At 43.4% G+C, this 23,179-nt stretch overlaps 1 protein-coding gene across 2 annotated transcripts in view; it reads right to left on the reverse strand.

Moving 5' to 3' along the window:
- Positions 1-23,179, reverse strand: part of PTN (pleiotrophin) — a 105,650-nt gene that overhangs the window by 15,719 nt on the left and 66,752 nt on the right. For both annotated transcript variants that reach the window (XM_074939853.1, XM_074939844.1), the window contains 3 exons: positions 9,586-9,695; positions 5,464-5,637; positions 3,176-3,337 (listed from right to left, as the gene is read on the reverse strand). In XM_074939853.1, the coding sequence (XP_074795954.1) occupies positions 3,176-3,337; positions 5,464-5,637; positions 9,586-9,694 (445 nt within the window). In that variant the 5' untranslated portion in view covers position 9,695. The remainder of the gene's footprint in view (positions 1-3,175; positions 3,338-5,463; positions 5,638-9,585; positions 9,696-23,179) is intronic.

Consider the following 23,179-nt stretch of genomic DNA (forward strand, 5'->3'; position numbering starts at 1 on the left):
AAGGCGACAAATTCAAGGATGAAAAAAGGAAATACTTTTTCACAGAACACGCAAGGAGCCTTCAGAACTCATTTCAACAAGATATCACTGAAGCTAGCTTGGCAGGATTCAAGAAAAGACTGGATGCTTACATGGATAATGAGAGCATCAGAGTTCTAGGAATAAATATTTTAAATGAAATTTTGGAAGGGATATAAATCCTCAAACTTCAGGGTGTAAGCCTATCTCTAACAACTAGGGCTTAGGAGGCTGTTACCCCACAACTGCTTACAGCAGGGCACTTACACCTTCCTCTGAAGCATTTGGTACTGGGCAATGTCCAGGGTACTGGACTAGATGGACCATCTGATCTAATATGGCAATATCTCTGTTCCTATGGTTTGAAATTGAGCCCAAATAATTCTCTCTCTCTCTGTCTGTCTTTAAACAAGATAATCTACTTTGTATTTCCAACATTCAGTTGTTTGCTTGCTTTGTTTCCTTCCTTTCAGCCTAGCGCTGCTGGAGAGATAATCAGAGCTTACCTTCCTGCTGGTAAAGAACAGAGATGCTGTTCTTGAAGCATAATGGTTAGAGGTGAAAAAGATTAATCTGATGGAGAAGATCTCAGATACCAAACAGCCACTATACTTCCTGCTGTTTGTGATCCCTGGTGGGAGTAATAGCCAATCGATGACACTGCAGTTCACCCCCACTTAACAGGAGTTGCAGCATGTAGGTACAGAGCATTCCATGCACTACTCTGCCCCAAAACAACGTGTTTCTTTCCTCCTAACAAATTAAACAGGGTCCCAGTCTAACTGGAAACAAAGTGCAGTTTAGTTGTTCCTCCATCTAGTCCCAGAGTCCATTCTAGGTGGGCACAGAAATCCATCTTACAATTCCCTCTTCCTCATGAAGAATGTAGTCACTTTCTGAAACAAAAATATAGTCTCGCCCCATTCGGTATTTCAGCAGCGAAGACTTTGTGGGTCAGCTAAAAAAACTCCACCTAGATTTTTATGTCCCCCTGAAATACATTCTAATTTCTCACCCTACCCACCCACCATTTACAATCCAATTAACATGACGTTACTGTTACACACACACACACAGGAAAATTCTGCTCTTAGATCAACTATGTTGATTTCTTGTCCACCTTGAGTTTCTCCATTGTATTCTATACTTGACTCCCACACAGAACTCCTGCCTATGCCTATGGAAGTTGGGCATGGGGGTAGAGTGCAGGAATGTGCCATAAAGATCTCCAGTGGAGATCTGAGAGTATAAATCATCTCTTCAGTTACTATAATTTTTAACTGCAAAGATCTACATTTACACCCATTTTTCATTTGCATTGTGTCAAAACACATGGAGTTGTGTCTTCAGATTAAGTTATGCAGCACAGCCAGGCTTGCTGTAACCAGCATTTCAGATCCCAAAAACCTTTGTGTTTGGAGTAGTCCAAACTTACATGACCTCTCTCTGTTCATGTAGCTCCATTCATTGATAGAGTGACTTAGTATCCTGATTCAGGAAAGCCAGTTCCAATTTAACAAGGGCTGCTACAATAATCCCAACAAAGCTTTCTTTTTTAAAAAAAAAAAACCCCAAAGCGTAAAGGCTGATTTTCCACCATCTGACCGCATCTCTCCCCAAAAGTGTTCCTCCACCACGGTTCGGCTTGTTTCGCTCTGCCCCCTTCTGTCAGTCATTGATAGAAAATGCTGACTTAGCAAAGCTGCAGAACAGAGCAACCGACCAGAGTGGACAGGGATTGTAGAGGCCTTCTGGTAGTGTAGGATGAAGCTTTATCCAGTAACCTCCCAAATGCAGCAAACTCAGCTGGTCTCTGAAAATCCAGTTTGGTCCTTCGAACATCATCATCAACCCAGATTCTAGAATCATAACTCATCTGATAATTCTGTGAATGATGCACAAGGCAGATTAGCTACAGCTCTACTGATTGTAAAGCTCTCTCTCTCTCTCTCTCTCTCTCTCTCTCTCTCACACACACACACACACACACACACACACACACAGACAAAATCTTTAGTTAAAGAAGTATGTATAATCTGATACATAAGGAGCAGACCATTCGCAAATACTCTACGGCCCACTAGTGATCCAATGATGACACTTTGGGAGTTGCTAATATAGGGGACACCTGTCATTTTTAATCATACACAGTATTTTTTTATATTTATTCAGAGAAAGAAAGCAATAAGAAACTCTGGAATCTGCTTAATCTCAGCTGGTTTTTAAGTAAAATAGCATCTGTTCCAGCAAAAAAAATGGCCATGTGATGTGCCCTATGTGGTCTACATGAGGCATATTGTCTGAGACAAAGTGGTACTTCATGCAGTCTAAGCGCCCACTATAAATTATCCTGTACCTGCTGCTGCTGCAGAAGAGTTCATTAAAAAGCCCAAGTGATTAGAAAGAAAACAAGTTTGTCTGATATTGACCAAGAGAATCTGTGACACATGGAAACAGGATGAATTAGTGGGACATATGGCTGTCCGCGAACTGGGAATTGCATTGTTAATTGCAGCGAGAGACAACACACACAGCCCCTTCTTCCTGCCACCCCTGCATTACCGAACACTTCTCTTAGACTTGAGACCACATGATCCAAAGTGCACAGAACATTCATTGATTTTGCAATGTTATTCTAGACACACTGAGCAGCAGGGAGAATAACCTTTTCTCCCCGTGACTTGTGCGAACAATGTTCCTTAAGCTACTCCCATCCCAAGGGAAAGCCTTGGCTTGTCAGCAGGCAGTTAAAAGTCTAACAAAAAGGAGATACAAAAAAGTTATTTGTATTGTTAGAAACATTTTCTCTTCCTGCTATTGGTGTATTCCCATCCGTAGGGGTTGTGGGAAGAGCTCCTGTACCCTGAAGCCATGAGAGCATCACCACCCATAGTTATAACAAACTGGCGGCAGTACATTTGCAGTGGGGTTCAGTGAGGGATTCTAAATCTTCATACCACCTCTCTGTCAAAGCCCCACGGCTGCATGGCTTGGATACATAGTCCTGGCTGGGAGATCAGAAGCAGTGTTGTGGCTGGGAAAGGACAAGAAATTACAATCCTTCCTCTACTCTTGACTTCCCATTAAGGCATCTGGGATTCCAGCAGTGACTGGATTTAAACAGAATCGTGCGTTACTGGCAGCAAACGGGTTGTACCTTGAGGTTTGGGTTTGGTAAGCTTCCCACAGGGCTTTGAGATGGTGACAATTTTCTGGCAGTCAGCATTGTGAAGGGCTCTCTTCAGGTTCCCAGTTCGAGTCTTCAAGGCTGTATTCAGGTCACATTCTCCCCAGGCCTGGAACTGGTATTTACACTCCGCTGCAAAGAGTGTGGGAACACACCGAATTTTTAAAAAAGAATCACGGCGCATGAATAAAATGTTACCCAAGTGTAACCAAGCATATACTGCCAGTAATTTCAGGCAGGTGGATCAGACATCCAAAGAAAGAGGTGTATGGGGGGCAGCAAAAATTCAAGGGACATTTTGGGAGGTAATTTTGCCCCCAAATATGAGCAAATTTAAAAGCATAGCTATCTTGCTCTTGCATGGGTACAGGATTAACGTTATAAAAAAGAAACTACATTTTAATACTGAAACTACAAAAGAAGAGACAATTTAAAGGAAAACATCCTCCAGATTCAAAAGGCCTGATTCTCCACCACAGAATCATAGAATCTCAGACTTGAAAGGGAGCTCAGAAGATCATCTAGTCCAACCCACTGCCCAATCCCCATTTGTCCCAGATGGCTAAATGGCCCCCTCAAGGATTGGACTCACAACCCTGGGTTTAGCAGGCCAATGCTCAAACCACTGAGCTATCCCCCCTCCCGCATCTTGCAGCATCATTTACAAATGAGGTATGAAAACTAGCAAACCAGAATATTTTGCACGCTTGCGCAAGTACAAATGACTACACAGGGTATGAGGCCGGGGAGAATCAGACCCTTAATATCTATTTTTTCTCATCAAGAAATTAAAATATATTAAACCAAAAGATTATGCCACTGTTTATCCATGACTCACTGTATAAAGTATAGCTCTATCACTGCAGAGGCGGCCAGCCCGCTGATTACAAGTTAACTGACAAGACTTTTTCCACAGAATAGTTCTCACTAGTGAAGAATTGGAGCAAAGAGTTCAGAGGGTATGATCCAGCTCAGATGTGCAATTGTATGTATTTCTGAAAATGAACTATCCAAACTTCTTGAGTTTGCAAAGTATGGCCAGAAAAACTGCAAGTGCCCAGGTGCAGCACTGGACCTGCCAAATCCAAAACTTCTGCACTAACTGCCTGCAGCATTCATTGTAGTGCCATCATCAGTTCAAGTCATCCAAGCTGTTTAGTAGAGAAAAGCTGAGTCTACAGTGGCCACCATATACCTGAGTCCTGGTAACATAGCTTGTCCGGGATGGAAGGAAAAACACTGTCATTTCTTAGTCTTTCATGGATTAAATGCTATGGCCTTTATCCACTCCCCAGCAAGTCTCTGCTGCTAGTGCAAGGGGCTGCACATTTTATATCATGTTCCAGTGTGGAGACTGCAGTAGCCATGGGGGGTATTCACAACTGTGGAAAGGCAATAGAGAGCAACTTTAACATGCTGCTGGGCCTCTGGTTGGGTGGATGTCCTGCCAATAGGGTCCTTCTGGTAGAGCTGAGTGAATGTTAATTAATCATCATCATCATCATTATTCAAATAGCAAATTCTCAGAAAAATGCAGTTTCAGAGTGACCAAAACCACTGGTGAATTAGGGACAATTTGGCAAATAGTTTCAGTCAAACAAAAAAGAATGAGAAACATTTTTTTCAAAAAAAGTCAAAAAGTGTTTAGCTTTGACATTTTTGAAGCAAACCATTTTGTTTTGAAATGTTGGTTTGAATTGACCCGAACAACTTTTTTTTAAAAAAGTTTTTCATTTTGGCAAAGATTAAAAAAAATCAGTTTCAGTTCAAAACTAACCAATTTTTTTTTCCTGCAGATTTTTCAGCTTGACCACCACATCGAAAAATCCGTTATTTGCCGAGTTCTACCCTCTGCCTTCTGATGGACTAAACCCGGGGTGACTCAAGCCCTGTCCTTGAAGGCCTGTAAAATCTGCCTTCTCCTACAGAGTATATCTCAGTGCATCACTTCCTGAATGGGCTGTAATCCCAGCTAGTGAGATCCCCCCTCCTTTGTCCAATCCTCAAAACTCAACAAAAATAAAACAGAATTTAAATAAATCACACACATTTCCATTTTAAAAGCCATTTTTCATTTAAAAAAAAAAAAGTTAGTGAAAAATTTCCAACCAGCTCTCGTTGTACTGAACATGAAGCACTGCAGAGAAAGGCAGACCATGCACACCGGCCCTCGGCCCAGGCTGAGCACACACAAAGGGTCACTTCCCAATACTCAAGTTGGAGATAAACTGAATCACTCAAGACAGGGCAACCCTTACCTCCAAACTGCTTCTTCCAGTTGCAGGGGATCTTACACCTTTGGGTCTTCATAGTTTGCTTGCACTCGGCTCCAGTGCGAGTGCCCTCGCGGGTTCCTAGGCCACAGTCTCCACTGGTGGGTACACACACACTCCACTGCCACTCCCCACAGTCGGACTTCTTCACTTTCTTCTCTGGATGGAGCCAAGGAAACCGAATCAAAACAAGAAAAGTGGTCAGTACCCAGCCAAAAAAAGGCACTCTAAACAATCACAACAGGGAAACCAGTAAACAAGAGACTCTTATAACATAACTGCCTTAAATCGATCAAAACTGAAGTTCTCTTCAAAAGGTGCTGCAGGTTGTAGGTTGACTGACTTTCTAGAGGCTGACGTCGAACTGACTTCAGACCAGGGTGGATCACTGAGGCCAGGGCAATTTCGCAGTGAGTGTGATGCCCCTGAGTCATTGCGGGCAGGATTCACCTCTCCAGAAAAGGGAGTTATCTAGAAGCCATCAGGGATCACTGATCTTCATACACACACACACTCACAAAAGAGGATGTTCTGCCCCCTGCTGGTGGCATATCAACATTTTCAGATTAAATACCAAGTACCACATGGGCCAGGAGTTTATGCATTAATATGGTGTTTCAAGGGGGATTTGGTGTATGCAGTGCTGTAGCCATGCTGGTTCCAGGACAGTAGACTGACAATGTGGGTGAGGTAATATCTTTTATTGGACCAACTTCTGTTAGTGAGCGATACAAGCTTTCCAGTTTACACAGAGCTCTTCTTCAGGTCTGGGAAAGGTACTCAGTGGCGCAGCTAAATACAAGGTGAAGCAGATTGTTTAGCATAAGTAGTAAACATGAATTTCAAAGGACCATTCAGAAGGAAGTGGCCACTTAACACCGCCCTAGACATAGGTGGGAAATGAGGGGCAATAAATACAAATTTTAAAAAAACAAGCCGGGGAGAGTGGGGCTTCGTGGATTATAGATTGTTATAAAAGGTCATAAATCCCGTGTCTCTGTTCAGTCCATGATTTTTAGTGTCTAACAAAGTTATGAATGTAACCTCCCAGGCTCAATTCTTGAAGGTGTTGTGCAGGTTTCCTTTGTGGATGAGGACTGAGAGGGGAGTGAGTGCTTTGTGAAAGGACAGGTAATGGGGTACAGGCCTTTTATCTTTGTTGTATACAACAAAGATCTTTATCTTGTATCTTTGGTGTGTCAGTATATCTGAACATGGATACAAATTTCATTACTGATGGCTACCCTCCTACTTTTATAATGGTCCAAAACATATCCAAACACCTCCAAAGATAGGTGTTATAAAGGTCCAGTGCACAAGAGTACTGGTAAGAAACTGGACTTCATTTCATATTGCATGAGCTTAGTCCGCTGAGAGAGATTAGCCAAATTGCCAATACCAAGTATTCAAAAATCATGAGTCAGGCCTCAAAATATCATAAGATGTTTTAAATAATACATTTGAGCTCTTTTATTTGCCTTCCAGTTTTTGTACCTTTATGGTTCATATTTTCCAGTATTTCTCTGTACCCACAATGGCTAGCCATGTACTGTCTGTTTTGAAATGAAAGCTCAGATTCTGAAATATTCACAGGTCTCTTGGCCGTAGGGCTGAAAGAAAAATGCCAAAAATCATGACTCTCATGATGAAAAGCATAAGAGTTGGCAACATCCAGGTCTGAAATCTAGGTCTGAGTTTTCCAGCTCAGGACTGTCTCTATTTAAAATAAGGACTGGGTCACTGCTGATCGAAAGCAGTTACCACCAGATGTGTGTTTGTCAGGTTCTACATGAAACAAAGTCTTAGTCCAATTCCTAATGGATGGGTTTCCATGTTACGTAGGTGGGATCTTTGTTGTTAGTACATTCAGAGTAGGTAAAAAGAAAAGGAGTACTTGTGGCACCTTAGAGACTAACAAATTTATTTGAGCATAAGCTTTCGTGAGCTACAGCTCACTTCATCGGCATTCACGTGGTTTTAAACCAGACAGTCCTCTTTATGTGCAGCTTGTCCAAGTTGTCCCTCATCCAGTATTGAGACAAAACCAGACGTGGTTTTGTCCGGGATCAGACAGAGGACACCATTTTGAAGAGTGTGCCACTCTGCCCCGGCCAGAATGACCACACACACGCACTGTGTGTGTGAGGTCATGCCAGCACGGGCAGGGTCACATCGGCAGGGGCGGGCCCATGCTATTCCCAGAAGTACCATAATGTCTGGTGTTCCGGGAATGCATGAGTGGCCACTCTAATTCAGAGGCCAACAAAAGAGCAAGGTGACTGAACCACACACACTCAACTCTACTGGCGACCTCTCCAATAGCCCAAGTGATCTTGAGTCCAGGGCAGTGCTGGGGAAGGCTGTACTGTTGCTACCATGCCATACCTGTCCTTTGAGTAAAAAGAGAACTTCAGTCTCCACGGCTGTCAAACTGGCAGCTTTCACAGAAACTAATTTCTGTATTCCCATTTAAATGAAAACATGTCACTGCAGCAAATTCCATCTGTGTGTCAAAAAGTTAACGATTATCCTGAATTTCATAACAAAACTGAAAGCATTTGACATTCTTCTATCCGTGGAATCTACCTCAGGGAAAAGAGAGAGTGAATTAAGTTCAATCTTGGTATGCAATACCCCAGCCATTCTGTACTAGGAAATAGTATGTAATACATAGACTTCCTAATGTACCTTAATCCTAATGCCATTCTGTTCAGCTATTCCATTTCTGGGCACCACACACAGCTCTCTCAATGTACTCACACCGTCCTGTCAAATGTCTGTAATGGGCCACTCTCTTACCACTTCAAAAGTTATTTTTCCTCCCTTGGTATCCTGCTGTTAATTGATTTATCTCGTTAGACTGACCTCACACTTGGTAAAGCAACCCACATCCTTTCATGTATTTATACCTGCTCCTGTATTTTCACTCCATGCACCTGATGAAGTGGGTTCTAACCCACAAAAGCTTATGCCCAAATAAATTTGTTAGTCTCTAAGGTGCCACAAGGACTCCTCATTATTTCTCCCACTGTACTTTAGTCTGGCCTTACAGTGACTCCTGCTATTCATTTTACTTCTGGGTACCCACATTATGGAAATGTACCTCAGTCCTCATATGCAGCACCCTGTTATTCCAGACTCTCTCTCACACTCACAAATCGCCAATGGATTTCAGACTTAATCTGCAATAATCCCTGCTTTCTAAATCCTGTGTCTTCGTGCACATTCCTGGCAATATACCTCAGTCTTGAGCTGCAGAATTCCTTGCTACTTTAGTCCTACCCATCTATACAGTTCTGCCAATACACCTTAACAGCAATGTGCATTATCCCCTCCTAACATTGGCTCTTTCCTGAGCACAGTGTCACTTTTGTCAAACAGTGCACAGGTTTACAATATGGACATATGTCCTCAGGCTAGGTGACAGAAATTCTGAAGCAAGGAAAAGGCCAACATAAAATAAGAGGCAAATCCAAAAATCCATTCCAGCTGGGCACCAAAGCCAGGTTAGATTCTCTTTTTCTTTTTTCCATCTTTGTATCGAAAGGAAATGAATAACTCAAGGAATCTTCTCCCTAACTATTGCTAGGGACTTGTTCTGCTGGGAAATATTTTTTTCAGTCATGGATGAATCTGTAACTCGAGTTTGTGCCAGCTGGGTTTGGATTCTGAGGTGGGATGGACTGTCACATCTATCCAATGGAGAAGAAGCAAATGGTACTCAAGAAACTCCCCCACATGTAACAAATTATTTTCTTTTAATTAGTTGAGGGGGAGAAACAAGTCCATGCATCCCAAATGTAAAATACAGTGAAAAAAATGTATGTGAAACATACTGATAAATACAATAAAGACACTTTGGCCTAAATCCTCAAATATATTTAAACATCTAATTCCCATTGAATTCCAAAATCACTTTCAGTGGGTGTTAGATGCCTAAATACCTTTGAGGATCTGGGCCTTAGAAACTAGGAGCTTGATCCTGACCCCACCGAAGTCAATATCAAAACTATCAATGACTTCAGTAGTGCAAGATCTGGTCCTGGGCCCCTCTCTGCTACCTCCCAGCTCCATATCTACTGCACAATTGGTTACATTGTACCTTACCTGGTTTCTCTTTTTTGCCAGCCTCAGTAGTACCCATGGCCACCAGAACGAAAATGAATGCCAAGAGGGTGGCTGTGAACATTCGGCGCTGCTGTTGCTGCTGCTGCATTCTGGGGGAAAAAAAAAGTATGGTGAGATTCGGGAAGGGTACATAGGGAAAGATATGTCAGACAGCTTGAGAGAAAAACTCCAATCAAACATTCTAATGGAGGGGTACTACCAAATGGTGAGACTATGCATTTCAGCGCAGCTATATTTAGGGACAAGAGGAGCTCAAACAGATGAAGCATAGGATCAACCATTGGCCAAATGTGTACAGAGTTTTCCACTTCCTGCACAGAAGACAAAGTCTTTGAAATCTTCTTTATAGCTGAAATACCTTATTTACCATTTTCATCCCAAATCCACTGCATTCCCAATGCAGCACTTCTGTTTTACCATGTAGTGTATATGTATATGTAATGTAGTTGTAGCCATGTCACTCCCAGAATATGAGAGAGACAAGGTGGGTGAGGTAACACATTTTATTGGATCGACTTCTGTTAGTGAAGGAGACCTGAAGAAGAGCTCTGTGTGGCTCAAAAGCTTGTCTCTCTCACCAGCAGAAGTTGGTCCAATAAAAGAGATCAGCTCACCCACCTTGTCTCTCATAGATAATACAGTAATTCTTTTATAACTGCACAAGTGGCAGAAATTTGGGGGAAATTATAGACTAATGATTAAAGTAGGACACAGAGTAAGGATTCTTGGATTCTATTCTCAGATCGGTAACAGACTCATAATGCAATATGAGCAAATCACTTAACGCATGTCTCAGTTTACCCATCTGTAAAAGGAGGACAATGCTACTTAACTGCCTAGCCAAGGTTCAAGAGGGTGTTTGAAAATATCAATTACGTCAAAGTGCTTTAGGATTCTTTGATGAAGATTATATAGATGAAAAGTGATATTTGAATTATCATTGACCATACATCATTAGAGCTCCCAGGTCATACTTAATGCTTTTCCTTCTCCTCAAATTAATATCTATGGATAAAATAGGTTGAACTAACATGCCCAGAATGGGCAAACCATATACAGAAAGTGTTTTCCCCTAGACTAGACCGCACAACTAGCCATACTAAGTGATGCTCAGATCTGGACTTGAGGGGCAAAATTCAAACACAAATATGAATAAAAACATATTTGCTCAGTGGTGAAATGTCACTTCCTAGCCACCCAGCTGAATCACTGCACAACAATCAGGACGGACTGCAGTTTTGTTTGGAACATCAGACCTGCACAAAGTTTTTCAGGCAAGAGCCATTTCCAATTTCACCTTGCCTTGCTGCATTTTGTGCTGCAGCTTAGGCATTTGCTGCCTAGGAGGAAGTGACAAGAAGTTCCAACTACCAAGACAGCCTAATTCCAATTCAGCAGTCTCCCATTGGAGTCTGTTTTTGAAGTTTTTATATCCTTGCAACAAAGCCCGTTGCCAACTGTGTCCACATATCTATTCAGGGGACACCATCATAGGGCCTAATCATATCAGCCACGCTGTCAGAGGCTCGTTCACCTGCACATCTACCTATGTGATATATGCCATCATGTGCCAGCAATGCCCCTCTGCCATGTACATTGGCCAAACCGGACAGTCTCTACATAAAAGAATAAATGGACACAAATCAGATGTCAAGAATTATAACATTCAAAAACTAGTCGGAGAACACTTCAATCTCTCTGGTCACTCGATTACAGACCTAAAAGTCGCAATATTACAACAACAAACCTTCAAAAAATAGATTCCAGCAAGAGACTGCTGAATTGGAATTAATTTGCAAACTGGACACCATTAAATTAGGCTTGAATAAAGACTGGGAGTGGATGTGTCATTACACAAAGTAAAACTATTTCCCCATGTTTATTTTTCCCCCCTACTGTTCCTCACACGTTGTTGTCAACTGCTGGAAATGGCCCACCTTGATTATCATTACAAAATGGTCCCCCCCACCCCCTCCTGCTGGTAATAGCTCACCTTACCTGATCACTCTCCTTACAGTGTGTATGGTAACACCCATTGTTTCATGTTCTCTGTGTATATAAAATCTCCCCACTGTATTTTCCACTTAATGCATCCGATGAAGTGATCTATAGCTCACGAAAGCTTATGCTCAAATAAATTTGTTAGTCTCTAAGGTGCCACAAGTACTCCTTTTCTTTTTGTGGATGCAGACTAACACGGCTGCTACTCTGAAACCTGATACCTTGTGACATTTTCAGCAGAGTAACCAAGGAGTAAATGGGCATGGAGGCTGAATTACCTCTGTGTAGTCCGCAGAGTTCAAGATTGAGGCACACTAGTAGTGGGGCATCGAATACGTGGGGAACATTCACGTTGTGGCTGCCTGTGCACAGTCTGTTCTCCGGATAGAGAAATTTCCCTCTCTGGGCTAACAATCTGGCAGCATTCACAGGCACTACTTTCATTTGGGGCCTTTCACCTGTAAAGACTTGCACTGACTTCAGAGAGCACTGAGTCCAGCCCTTAAAGCATTTGTAAATTGAAGAATACAAACAGTGACCTGATTTTCTGGAGCCATCCTATATTCCTACTGTAGAATTCTATAGGATAGGTCAAAACCTATATCAAGGCAACCATTCCCTATTCTATTATGTAGGTTGTTAGAGTACTCTCCATGGACTCAACCCTATTAAAGAACCCTAATGGTTTCATTTTATTAATGTAAATTCTTACGTTCCCCATTCCAAAAGACAGCAACAAACAACAAACAATAGAAGAAATTTATACTTGAGAGAGGGGTCTAGGTCTCTAAGTAGTATCTGTAAGCTTCAGTTTAGAAGCATATATATACTATTTCTGGTAGTAAATATAGTAAAACAACATATGGGCAAACTGGAATACATTGGAAATCTATTCAATAACCAAAGAAACATCAGGTGATTTATTTTTACCTGTGTTTGGAGTCTGAAATGCTTTCTTTACAAACTGAAACCCCATGGAAGCTTGATTCAGAGGATGTGTCTGGTACCTCAGATCTGCCTGTGACAGCATAGCACCGACTTGGAAGTTTTTCCAAGCTGCTGAAGCAAAGTCTGAACCTGAGGGCATACATTTGCTTGTAGTAAAGGCTGGCAACCAGGTACCCACAGTGCCTCCTCAATGAAATGCAACCAACGGGAATCATGTGCCATAATGCACAATGCTTTTCATTGCATCAAACAAATATCTGTAATCTGATGTCATTGGTTGCAACGACAAAGTTACAGAGGCTGGCCGGGACAGTGCTACAAACAGGCTATAGGGATCACAGTATCCCCTGTCTGGGGGAGCTGGTACCAGATGTAGAAGTTTCTCAGGAAGGTGGGAAATCCCAAATCAGGCTGCAACCAACTGTTGTCAAAAGCACACATGGGTATTTTCATACTAACTCCTTCAATTTTCCTTGCAATTATTAAAGCTGTCTTGGGGGCAGGGGGGTTGTTTTTTAAACAAAAAAGGACATTTTTTTGTAAAAATGACTTATTTTGAAACTAAAATTTCTTGAAAAAATTGAGCTTTTTGTTTTTTTGCAAAAAAAGTGACTTTTTTATTTCGATACTTTTGATAATGTTTCCAAAGAAAATTTTGATTTAAAAATATTGCCCAAAAATGTAGCCATTTACCATTTCGAACCTTGTAAAATAGAAAGAACTTTGATGGTTATGAAATTTTTCACACATTTTTATTGTTTTTTTTATTAATTATTATTATTATTTCAACCAACTCTCATAAATAGGGCTAAGTGTGCTGAAGGAAAAGCTTTTTCTAGAACCCTGTGTGAATGATTGGCAGCCACATTCACAACCAGCAGAAAGATGCAGACAAAATGGGAGAAAGAAAAAGACTTTGGAAAAAGGTGGTTTTAAGAGGGGACAGTGAAGCAGTGAATGCATGAGAGAAACAGATAAAAGCAGAAAGCAGTTAGGACAGTTTAAATGGTGTGTTGGACTGAGATTGATAAAAGGAATAGAAAGCATAAGACAGAAAAATCACAGACACAGCTAAAAGACGAAGAAAGGAGTCAAATAAATCGAGAGGAGAAACAAATAACTAATTAGAGTTAGTAAGAGTGAGAGAGTGCAGTGAAAACATGAAGCAGATAGTGAGAAGAGAGATGCAGCTTTGCTGAAGTTCATTGTAGCAAGTGGCTTCTCCTGAGGAAGACGAGGTACATGAATTACTGTGATGTAACGGTTCATTTCACAATCAACTCTGGTGGGGAGAGAAAGGTAAAAGCAAAACAGAAAAGTGGGTGGCGATCAGAAGATGGATCCCATTTCATGAGTTCAGCTCCACATCAGATGTCAGAAAATAAAACTAGCCAGAGATTCTGCAGTTTCTTAAAGGCCTTCTGGTTCTGGGTGCACCTCAACTATCCCAGCCACCTCCTTTACCAACTCCTCTTAGTCCTCGACCCATTTTTACCATCACACTCATCTCCCCGACTTTCTTCACCATCTTGGCACATTGCCGCCTGTGATGGGCACAGGCCACATTAGTTCAAGCAGGGGAGGGGTTAATTCCCTGCAGCGGCCTGCCCACCCCAAACGTGCTTAACCTGCCAGTTAGAGGGAGTGTTTGCACCCAGGCCCATCAGAGCATATAGTTAAGCAGGAAGAGTTAGCTTGGGGTTGGTCACAGGAACAGTATCCTGTGGAGGAGTGGCTTAATCTGACTAGAAAGAGAGAGAAAAGCAGAAAGGCTGTATAAGCACCCATGGGACAAATGGGAAGCCAAAGGACTGAGGAAAGAACCTTGAGAAGAACAGAAAGAAGTGGCCAAGGCAAAAAGAACTGAAGGAGTTCAGTGCTTGGACCAGACACCCACTTCATTTTCAGGGCCAGAACTCCCTGGAGATGGTGGGCAAGAGCTGCTCTTCAATGCCACCATACCAAGATGGAAGCCTTACCCCCACCTAACCCCACAAATTACTTCAATTTACCATCTCACTCACATCCCCGCACCCATCCTCCCTTTACTTTCTGACTCCGTGTCCACAGGTCTTTGTTGCTTAGAGATAATTCAGGATGTAAACTGTGACATGGTGTCACCACACAGGAGAACAAGTGCCATACTGCACCCCTTTAACAAGCATCGCAAGTGTGACCCCAGCAAGAATAGCATGTGCAAAGGAAGGATATTGGACAAATCTGTTTATGCATTCCCCCCCCATACTCACCCTTCCTGTGGTATCGGTTCTATCTTGTGAGACAATCCTACAATTCTGAAATATTGATTTATGACACAGTGGTGTCCAACTTCTTCAGTCCAAGAGTTGCACAGAGGTCAAGGGGCCACAATCAATGCTTTGGTGCAGATTCTCTGTCTTGTTCTGCTCAGGTGGCATAAAGGGAAGGGAAACCACACAAGTCCCCTGAGGGAGGTTTCCCCTGGTGTGAGGGAGACCCTACCAGGGCTGGATTTAGGGGCAAGCAACCGCTTGGGGTGCCAAGCTTAGGGGGTGCCGGGCTTGGGGTGCTGTAAGGTATTCAAAAGTTTAACAAATGAAGTGGGGGCAACAGAGATGCTCCTCGCCTGGGGCACCATTTGGTCTAGGGCTGGTCCCTAGCATGCATAGTCATTATAGTCAGCTCCTACGACTCCATCCCACTAGCCTTGATGCAGGGACATGCCAAGAGCAGAGAAGGGGAATGGCTAGAGAGTGCTGTGGTACAGCTTTCCCCACCCAGTCTATAGTCCTTCAAGGACCACTGCCAGCTGGTGCAAGTCAGAGCAGCCTCAGGGAGCTTTAAACAGCGGTTGATTTTCAATTTCTCTTATTCCGCCCCGCCCCCCGGGGCTGTTCTGGGTGGACGTGTGCGGCAGGATGGGGCGGGGGCAGGGGGAGGTAAAAAGAGAAATTGAAAATCAGCCACTGTTTAAAGCTCCCTGAATCTCTACCTTAGTGCAGGTTAGAGTGCACTAGTCCCCTAGGCTCTGACAGAGCCAGTTGAGCTCCTGTCCTACTCTTTCTCAGGCTCCCACAGCCTTGCAGATAATGGAGCAACTAGAGCTACTCTCCTATGATGCAGCAGGCAATCACCAGGGGAGCAGCTGACAGCAGCTACTCAGAGCTCACGAAAAGAAAAGGAGTACTTGTGGCACCTTAGAGACCAACACTAGAACAGCTTCTGGGTCTACAGGGGAATGGTGGGAGGCAGTGCCCCCTGGTGGCAGTGCTGATTCAAACACTTCCATTTTAAAATCCAAGGGTGCAGCTTAGGGAACACATTTTCAATTTGCAATCAAATACACATTTGCTTCTGAATGCAATCAGCTTGGAGGGCCACAATTTAGAGACCTGAGGCCTACAGGCTGAACAACACTGATATAAAATGAACAAGGGAACTGAGAACTACATGACAAGGAGAACCTTGGGAAAAAGTGATTAATATTAAAAGAAAAGAAAAGATCAAATTTCCTTAAATAATGCCCAATTAACATACCCAATCTGGCTTTGTTCAAGTAAATAAACCAGAGTAATTAGTTTAGTTGTGGATCACAGTTCTCCTTGCCTGTGATATTTGCATAGTTGATTGCATGTTTACCTTCAGCATCAAGCTAAAGCAGGTAGATACGCAGCAGACGTTAACACTTCCAGTTCCTTGGGCGTAATTCATAGTTTGGGTTGATAACAGGCGTCCATGGTTGCATGAATTCTGTCATTCAATGTACATCATACTTTGGGCTGCCATAAAACTCAAAACTATAGCTAGCTGAACAATTTTCAACAGAACAATTTTCCATCAGAACATGCTGTTTCATGAAAATTGAAATGTTTTGAGGAAATGCATTGGTTTCAACAATGTTTTCAATGGAAAATTTTCAAAACACTTCATTTCAATAAGGTTGGAAGATTTTATTTTGAACTAGTTCAACAAAAACTTGAAACTGCATTTCCTTATCATGGGTGCATTGCCCTATGAGAGTTCTAGTTTGGGCCTCGATTGATTCTATGGGCTCCCTGGAGGACTGTATCTCCCACATGCATTGCAAGACTCAGTGGACAAAACTGCATGTGGATTCAATGGCTGAACTACATCCCCCATGAAACACATGGAGTCCTGACTCCCCTGATGCACACATATCAACCAATATATAGGCCAGCTAGGAAATTGCAGTTCATGTTCTCTATCAAGCGGACCTGCTTTCTCCTGCTCCAGTAGATCACAAGTCTGAGGAGATGGGGCTCCATCCATTTGTGGCATTCTCCTGCCTAGTCAGGTTTTCCATTCACTCACATCAATGTCACCATTTTTCCTCTTTCCCACTCCCTGGAAGGCATCATCACCTCTAACCATATTATGTTTTCTGCCTATGTTGCTGGAAATAAACAGTAACTTTCTAACAGGGCAGATGATTCTCACAGTGACCCTGAACTAGAGTTCGTCAAACCATGGAAAAAAATCATGAAAAGTTTTTTGCTTTCAAAGTTGTTTCATTTTGAGAGTTCAAAATACAGGAACTCCTCACTTAACGTTGTAGTTATGTTCCTAAAAAATGCGACTTTAAGCGAAACGATGTTAAGCGGATCCAATTTCTCCATTAGACTTGATGTAAATGAGGGGGTTAGGTTCCAGGGAAATTTTTTTCACCAGACAAAAGACTACACTACATTTATACACACACACACACACACACAGTATAGGTTTTAAAAAACAATTTAATACTAGTACACAGTGATTATGATTGTGAAGCTTGGTTGAGGTGGAGGAGTCAGAGGGTGGGATATTTCCCAGGGAATGCCTTACTGCTAAATGATGAACTAGCAATTGGCTGAGCCCTCAAGGGTTACCTCTCACACTCTACAAGCAGCAGGAAAGGAGGGAGGGCAGAAGGTCACAGAGACACACACCCTGTGTGTGTTTGAGAGATAGAGATGCGCATTTCCCCTTTAAGTATGAAGAGTGGGGTCAGAAGTACACTGCCTTGTTAATTAAATCAGCAAGCTGAGACCTACCTCCGCTGCTGCCTAGCAGCTCCCTCTGTCTGTGTGTCCCCCCTGCTCTATGGAAGTTGGGGTAAGCAGGGTGCAGGAGCAGGGGGGAGGGGGACACCCTGACATTAGCCCCCCTCTTCTTCTTCTCTCTCCCCCCCCACCCCCAAGCAAGCAGGAGGCTCGGGGAGCAGCTACAAGGCAGAGGGCAGGAGCAGCACAGGGCAGTGGGGGGAGGGACAGCTGAACTGCTGGCAATTGATAGCCTGCTGGGTGGCTGCTGCACAGGGAACGTAGGGGAACAGGGCACTGATAGAGGGGCTGCTGGTCCACCCTGGTTCCAAGCCCCCACCAGCTAGCTGCAACGGGCTGCTCTTCCTGCAAGCAGTGGACAAAGCAGGCGGCTGCCAAATGATGTTAGAGGGGAGCATTGCACAACTTTAAACTGGTTCCCTAATTGATCAGCAACCTACAATGTTAACCGGGATGACTTTAAGTGAGGAGTTCCTGTACATGCATTTTTGTTTATTTTTCAAAAATGTTCATGAAATTGATCATTCTATTTTTTTAAAAAAACAAAAATAGCTATTGAAACCGAGTACTGCAAATTTTATTTAAGAAAATACTCATTTAATGAAAAACACTGTTTTCAATTAATAAAAACGTTTGTCAGAAACAAACGTAACAAAGACTCTCCTGAGAAACAAAAATTCTGAAAATGTCAACTTTTTTTTTTATGAAAATGTTAATTTTTTAAAGGAAAACTTTTCATTCAGAAAATTCAACCAGCTTTACTGTAAATAAACTGAAAGTTGTAAATAAGCAATTGCCCTTTGCTATGCTCAGTGGGGCACTTTTATTTGAAACATTTGCTTACTACTGTATGTTTTTCCCTTACCCACATATCAACCCACTCTCTCTCTCACACACACATACACCCTTACTAACACAGGGTACAAAATATTGTGCAAATACAAGACGAAGGAACAATGGCTAAAGAACCATTAAACTGAGAGTCTAAGTCAGTGGTGGGCAACCTACGGCCTGTCACGGTAATCCACTGGCAGGCCATGAGACAGTGTTTACATTGATCGTCCACAGACACGGCTGCCCGCAGCTCCCAGCGGTTCGCTGTTCACGGCCAATGGGAGCTGCAGGAAGCAGCAGCCAGCACGTTCCTGCGGCCCACACCACTTCCGGCAGCTCCCATTGGCCAGGAATGGCAAACCGTGGCCACTAGGAGCTGCCGGCAGCCATGCCTGCGAACAGCGGATTAACCTGATGGGCCGTGTGTGGCCCGTGGGCACAGGTTGTCCACCACTAGTCTAAATAGATGCAGGTCCAAATTTCCAAAAACAACTAGATATTTTGGGTGTCTCCATTTCTGAGTGTCTAGTTTGAAACATCTCAAAGAGGGCTCATTTTCAGGGAGCTCTGAACACCCTGCATTGGACAATCAGGCCTCTTTGGGGACAGAGGTGGAGGGGGGGCCCCTCAGGATCTGCAACAGCAGCAGTATTGAAGTATTCAACTGTCATAGTTGGATGGGGGGAAAAGTGTCCACAATACCTGGCCACACAATGGTTGGCTCAACTCAAGCCGGTGTCATCAGTCCCTGGCTCTTATGATAACCATGCAGTTTTCCTCTTCCCAACATTATCACACTCATATACACCTTAATAACAAAGGTTGAGATTAAGAAATTAATTACTCCAGTAAAAAGATAGATTTCCCCAAGTTCAGATGTCATTGACTAGGTTTCCTAGTATGGTCTACCTTTTTCATATATACTTTTCCTCCAGAGAGCCTTAGGCAGAGGATTAAAAGCTTTGGGGAGAGACTAGTGCTGTCCCTATAAGAGTAGTCCCCCTTCCTGCTGGCCTGTATTAAACATAACAACATGGGTACAGAGGCTGTTATTCATCTGTAGATCCCAGACCAGCGCATCGAGGCCTACATTTCTATAATTTGTCTTCAAAATCAATCTCCTGGAGGCAAAGTGAGGTCAATTATATTGTTCAAGTAATTTCCTTTGGCAGAGTCCCATCACATACACATGCACACACATCCTCCCATCTCTATATACCTTGAGGTGGTGGTCAAGTGGCCCTTGCTGGTGGCTATCAAGCAGTGACTAATACGGACCTCTGCATCTATTTGGGGCCCTACAAAACCAAGGCTGCTATTTTAGTTCATTTTTTTGTGCCTGTGGCTTCTTCATTTAATGTCCTGTGTAAGCCATTTCTGCTACAGTGATTTTGCTCCTGTCCTCCTCCCCCATACCACCACAATAAGCACATTTGTTGAAAATATAAACATTTAATAATAATCTATGTTCGGTTTCTTTGTGCAGACATTTTAAAGGGTATTAAATACGAAACTAAAAGTAATGGATCTGACTCAAGCCCAGAGAGGCCAGGAAATTCCATGGGGAGAATACAAAAGTAACTGCCTTAATTTTCTGCATTTTCCTATTTCAGTGAGACCAAGTCAGAGCCATTGGGTCTGATTCACCTTTACTGAACACCAGCTTTACATTGTGTCACTCTCCCTGATAGTCCACTTCTCCCACAATCACTTCATACCAGCTCTTATGAATGGCATGAACTCTCCCCAAAATTGGTAAGCCCACTTATCTTATCTTCCTTAATACTCACTTTGGTTGTGATGTCTTCAGAACACAGCCAGGTGGTAATGGCTAGGCAGGGCAAGCTACCCTGTGGACACAGCTAGCCTACATGTTAAGATGTTCATGGTATTGTTACCACCTATTCCTGCTCTCCCACCCCTATCCACTGGGTTTTTTCACCCTCCTGTTCTGTCATTAACTGCCTTTGTAAACGCTTTAAGGCAGAGACTGTCTCTTTACTTCATGCCTGTGCAACATCTAGCACAATGGTGCCCACATCCCTGACTGGGGCAACCTGGCATGACTGTAACATAAATCATTAATAACCACAATAATATGGAACCAAAGTCAGTTCTAGTGTAGGTGGTGCAGCTGCCATTGACTTCATACCTCCTTTTTCCAGGAAGGGAGGAAAGGAAAGGCAGAGAAGCAAAGCTCTGTTCCTCAGCTAAAAGCAACAAGTCCATAGATCCCCTTCCTCCTTGACTGGTGGAGGGAAAGCTCCCCTTTCTCTTCCTATTTACTTTAAGCACTGTCCATACTAACTCATTGTACTGCGGGCATTGTCAGTAAAAGAGAGCGTTTCTTTCCCATATGTATAAATCATAACAGTCCGAGCAACAATAACTACCCTGTTACGATGCACTGACAATGGTTTGAGCAACCCTCTCTGATGGTACTTTTGTTGTGACATGAAGAGCTGTCCAATAGGAACCAGGCTGAGATTCTCTGCCTCATTCTCAGTCAGTCTCCATGTACGTCTCTCCTTCTGCACCAATGGGAATTTTTTAACTGGGTGACCTCAGACAAGTAATTTCACCCTTCTGTGCCACAGTTTATCCATTTGTGAAATGTGGCTAATGATACTTGCCTCCTTTGCAAAGTGCTGTGAGAGTAGCAATGAAAAGCGCTATAGGGCTATGTGTTATTATCCCACATTAGCCACTGAAAAGCTATTTGATTGTAATAATTTGTGCATGATATTCTTCTGAGTTGTATTTAAATGATTAACCATGTAGTGAATTAAACTCCAATCCAGCATCTTGCACTACTTACGTAGGCCCCTGTGCCCATGAAGGACCCTACTGACTTGAGCAGGGCCCCACTGGACACAGGGATCTTCCCAGATGCAGACAGTTGCAGGATTGGAGCAATACTCTGCAACCAATTATCAGTCCTTCAAGTTATCAAGTCATCTGGGCAAAGCTATATGAAACAATAGGTTCCTCAAATCTGTGTCAGCCTCCATCCATTTCTACTCTTCAATCCTTGGTATATCCTTGAATTTACTGTGCTTGAATTGACTGAGGTACTTGAATTAGGGTTGCCAACCCTCCTGGTTTGGCTGGGAGTCTCCCGGAATCAGGTTCAATCTCCCAGAGGCTACTGAAGTCAATCCGGAGATTTTAGGCCACTAAAAGTCTGGTGGCGCAGCGGGCCTAAAGCAGGCTCCCTACCTGCGCTGGTTCCACACTGCTCCCTGAGGCAGCCGGCATGTCCAGCAACAGCTCCTAGGAGGAGGCATGGCTATGGGGTCTCTGTGCGCTGTCCCCACCCCAAGCACTGACTCTGTAGCTCCCATTGGCTGGGAACGGGGAACTGCGGCCAATGGGAGCTGATGGGGGTGGTGCTTGGAGGCAGGGGCAGCACGCAGAGCTGCCTGGCTGCCCATAAATCTAGGAGCCGCTGCCAGACATGCTGCCGCTTCTGGGAGCCGCCTGAGGTAAACGCCACCTGGCCGGAACCTGCACCCCAAACCCCTCCCACATCCCAATGCCCTGCCCCAGCCCCAAGTCCCCTCCTGCACCCAAACTCCCTCCTGGAGTCTGCACCCTGAACCCCCTCCCTCACCCCAACCCCTTGCCCCAGGCTCAGCCTAGAGCCCCCTCCCACACTTCGAACCCCTCGGCCCCACATCCCAACCCAGAGCCCACACCCAGTCCCTCACCCCAACCCCCTGCCCCAGTCCAGTGAAAGTGAGTGAGGGTGGGGGACAGCAAGTGACAGAGGGAAGGGGGCTGGAGTGAGATGTGGCAGGGCCTCGGAAAAGGGGCGTGGTATGGGTGTAGCCTTGGAGAAGGGTCGGGGTTTGTGTGATTAGACAGTTGGCAACCCAACTTAAATGGTGTACAAAAAAGTGTTATTTAGCCTTTCCCCCAATACAAAAAAAAACAGGGGTCACCCGATGAAATTAATACAAAGCAGGCTTAATACAAACAAGTGGAAGTACTTTTTTACACAATGCACAATTAACCTTGTAGAACTCATTGCCATGGGATGTTGAGATGATTCAAAAAAGAACCAGCTAAGTTCATGGAGGATAGGTCCACCAATGGCTATCTGCCAAGATGGTCAGAGTTGCAACTCCATGCTCAGGGTGACTCTAAACCTCTGGACTACCAGAAGCTGGGAAGAGAAGACAGAGGTGGATCACTCCAACTGCCCTCTTCTGTGTACTCCCCCGAAGTGTCTGGTACTGGCCACTGTTGGAAAATAGAATCCTGGGCTAGATGGACCTAGTATGGCAATTCTTATATTCTCATGACTCTCAATTCCAGATATTTTTTTTTCTTAAGCTTTTCAAAATACTTTATACTCCTAAAGAAAATTAGTTCTAATTTTAATCTCTTTTGCTCATTACACCTCCCCAGCTCCTTTCTACCCCGACCTCTCCCTCAGCTCCAAAGAATATGCAATGCCGTCGGAAAATTATTTAAGCTGAAAGCATGTGTCCTTTCACCTATGCCCGCTATTAATTTTTGTGAAGGCGTGTGAGCCCTGCTTATTTTTTCCTGGAAATTGCTTCCTTGCTTCAACTAAAAATAAAAAGCACAGGGTAGCTGTGTAGAAATGAAAGAGAAAATTAATTCAACCAAAACAGAAAGTACTGTGCAAATGAGTTTTGTTTTTCATCCACCATATGATTGTCATGTGTGAATAGATTTGGGTTTTAAATCATTTTCTGTAAGAGAAATTAGTGAAAAAGGAA

Source organism: Natator depressus, chromosome 1, assembly GCF_965152275.1.
Source record: "Natator depressus isolate rNatDep1 chromosome 1, rNatDep2.hap1, whole genome shotgun sequence".
In the NCBI taxonomy this organism is placed as follows: Eukaryota; Metazoa; Chordata; order Testudines; family Cheloniidae; genus Natator; species Natator depressus.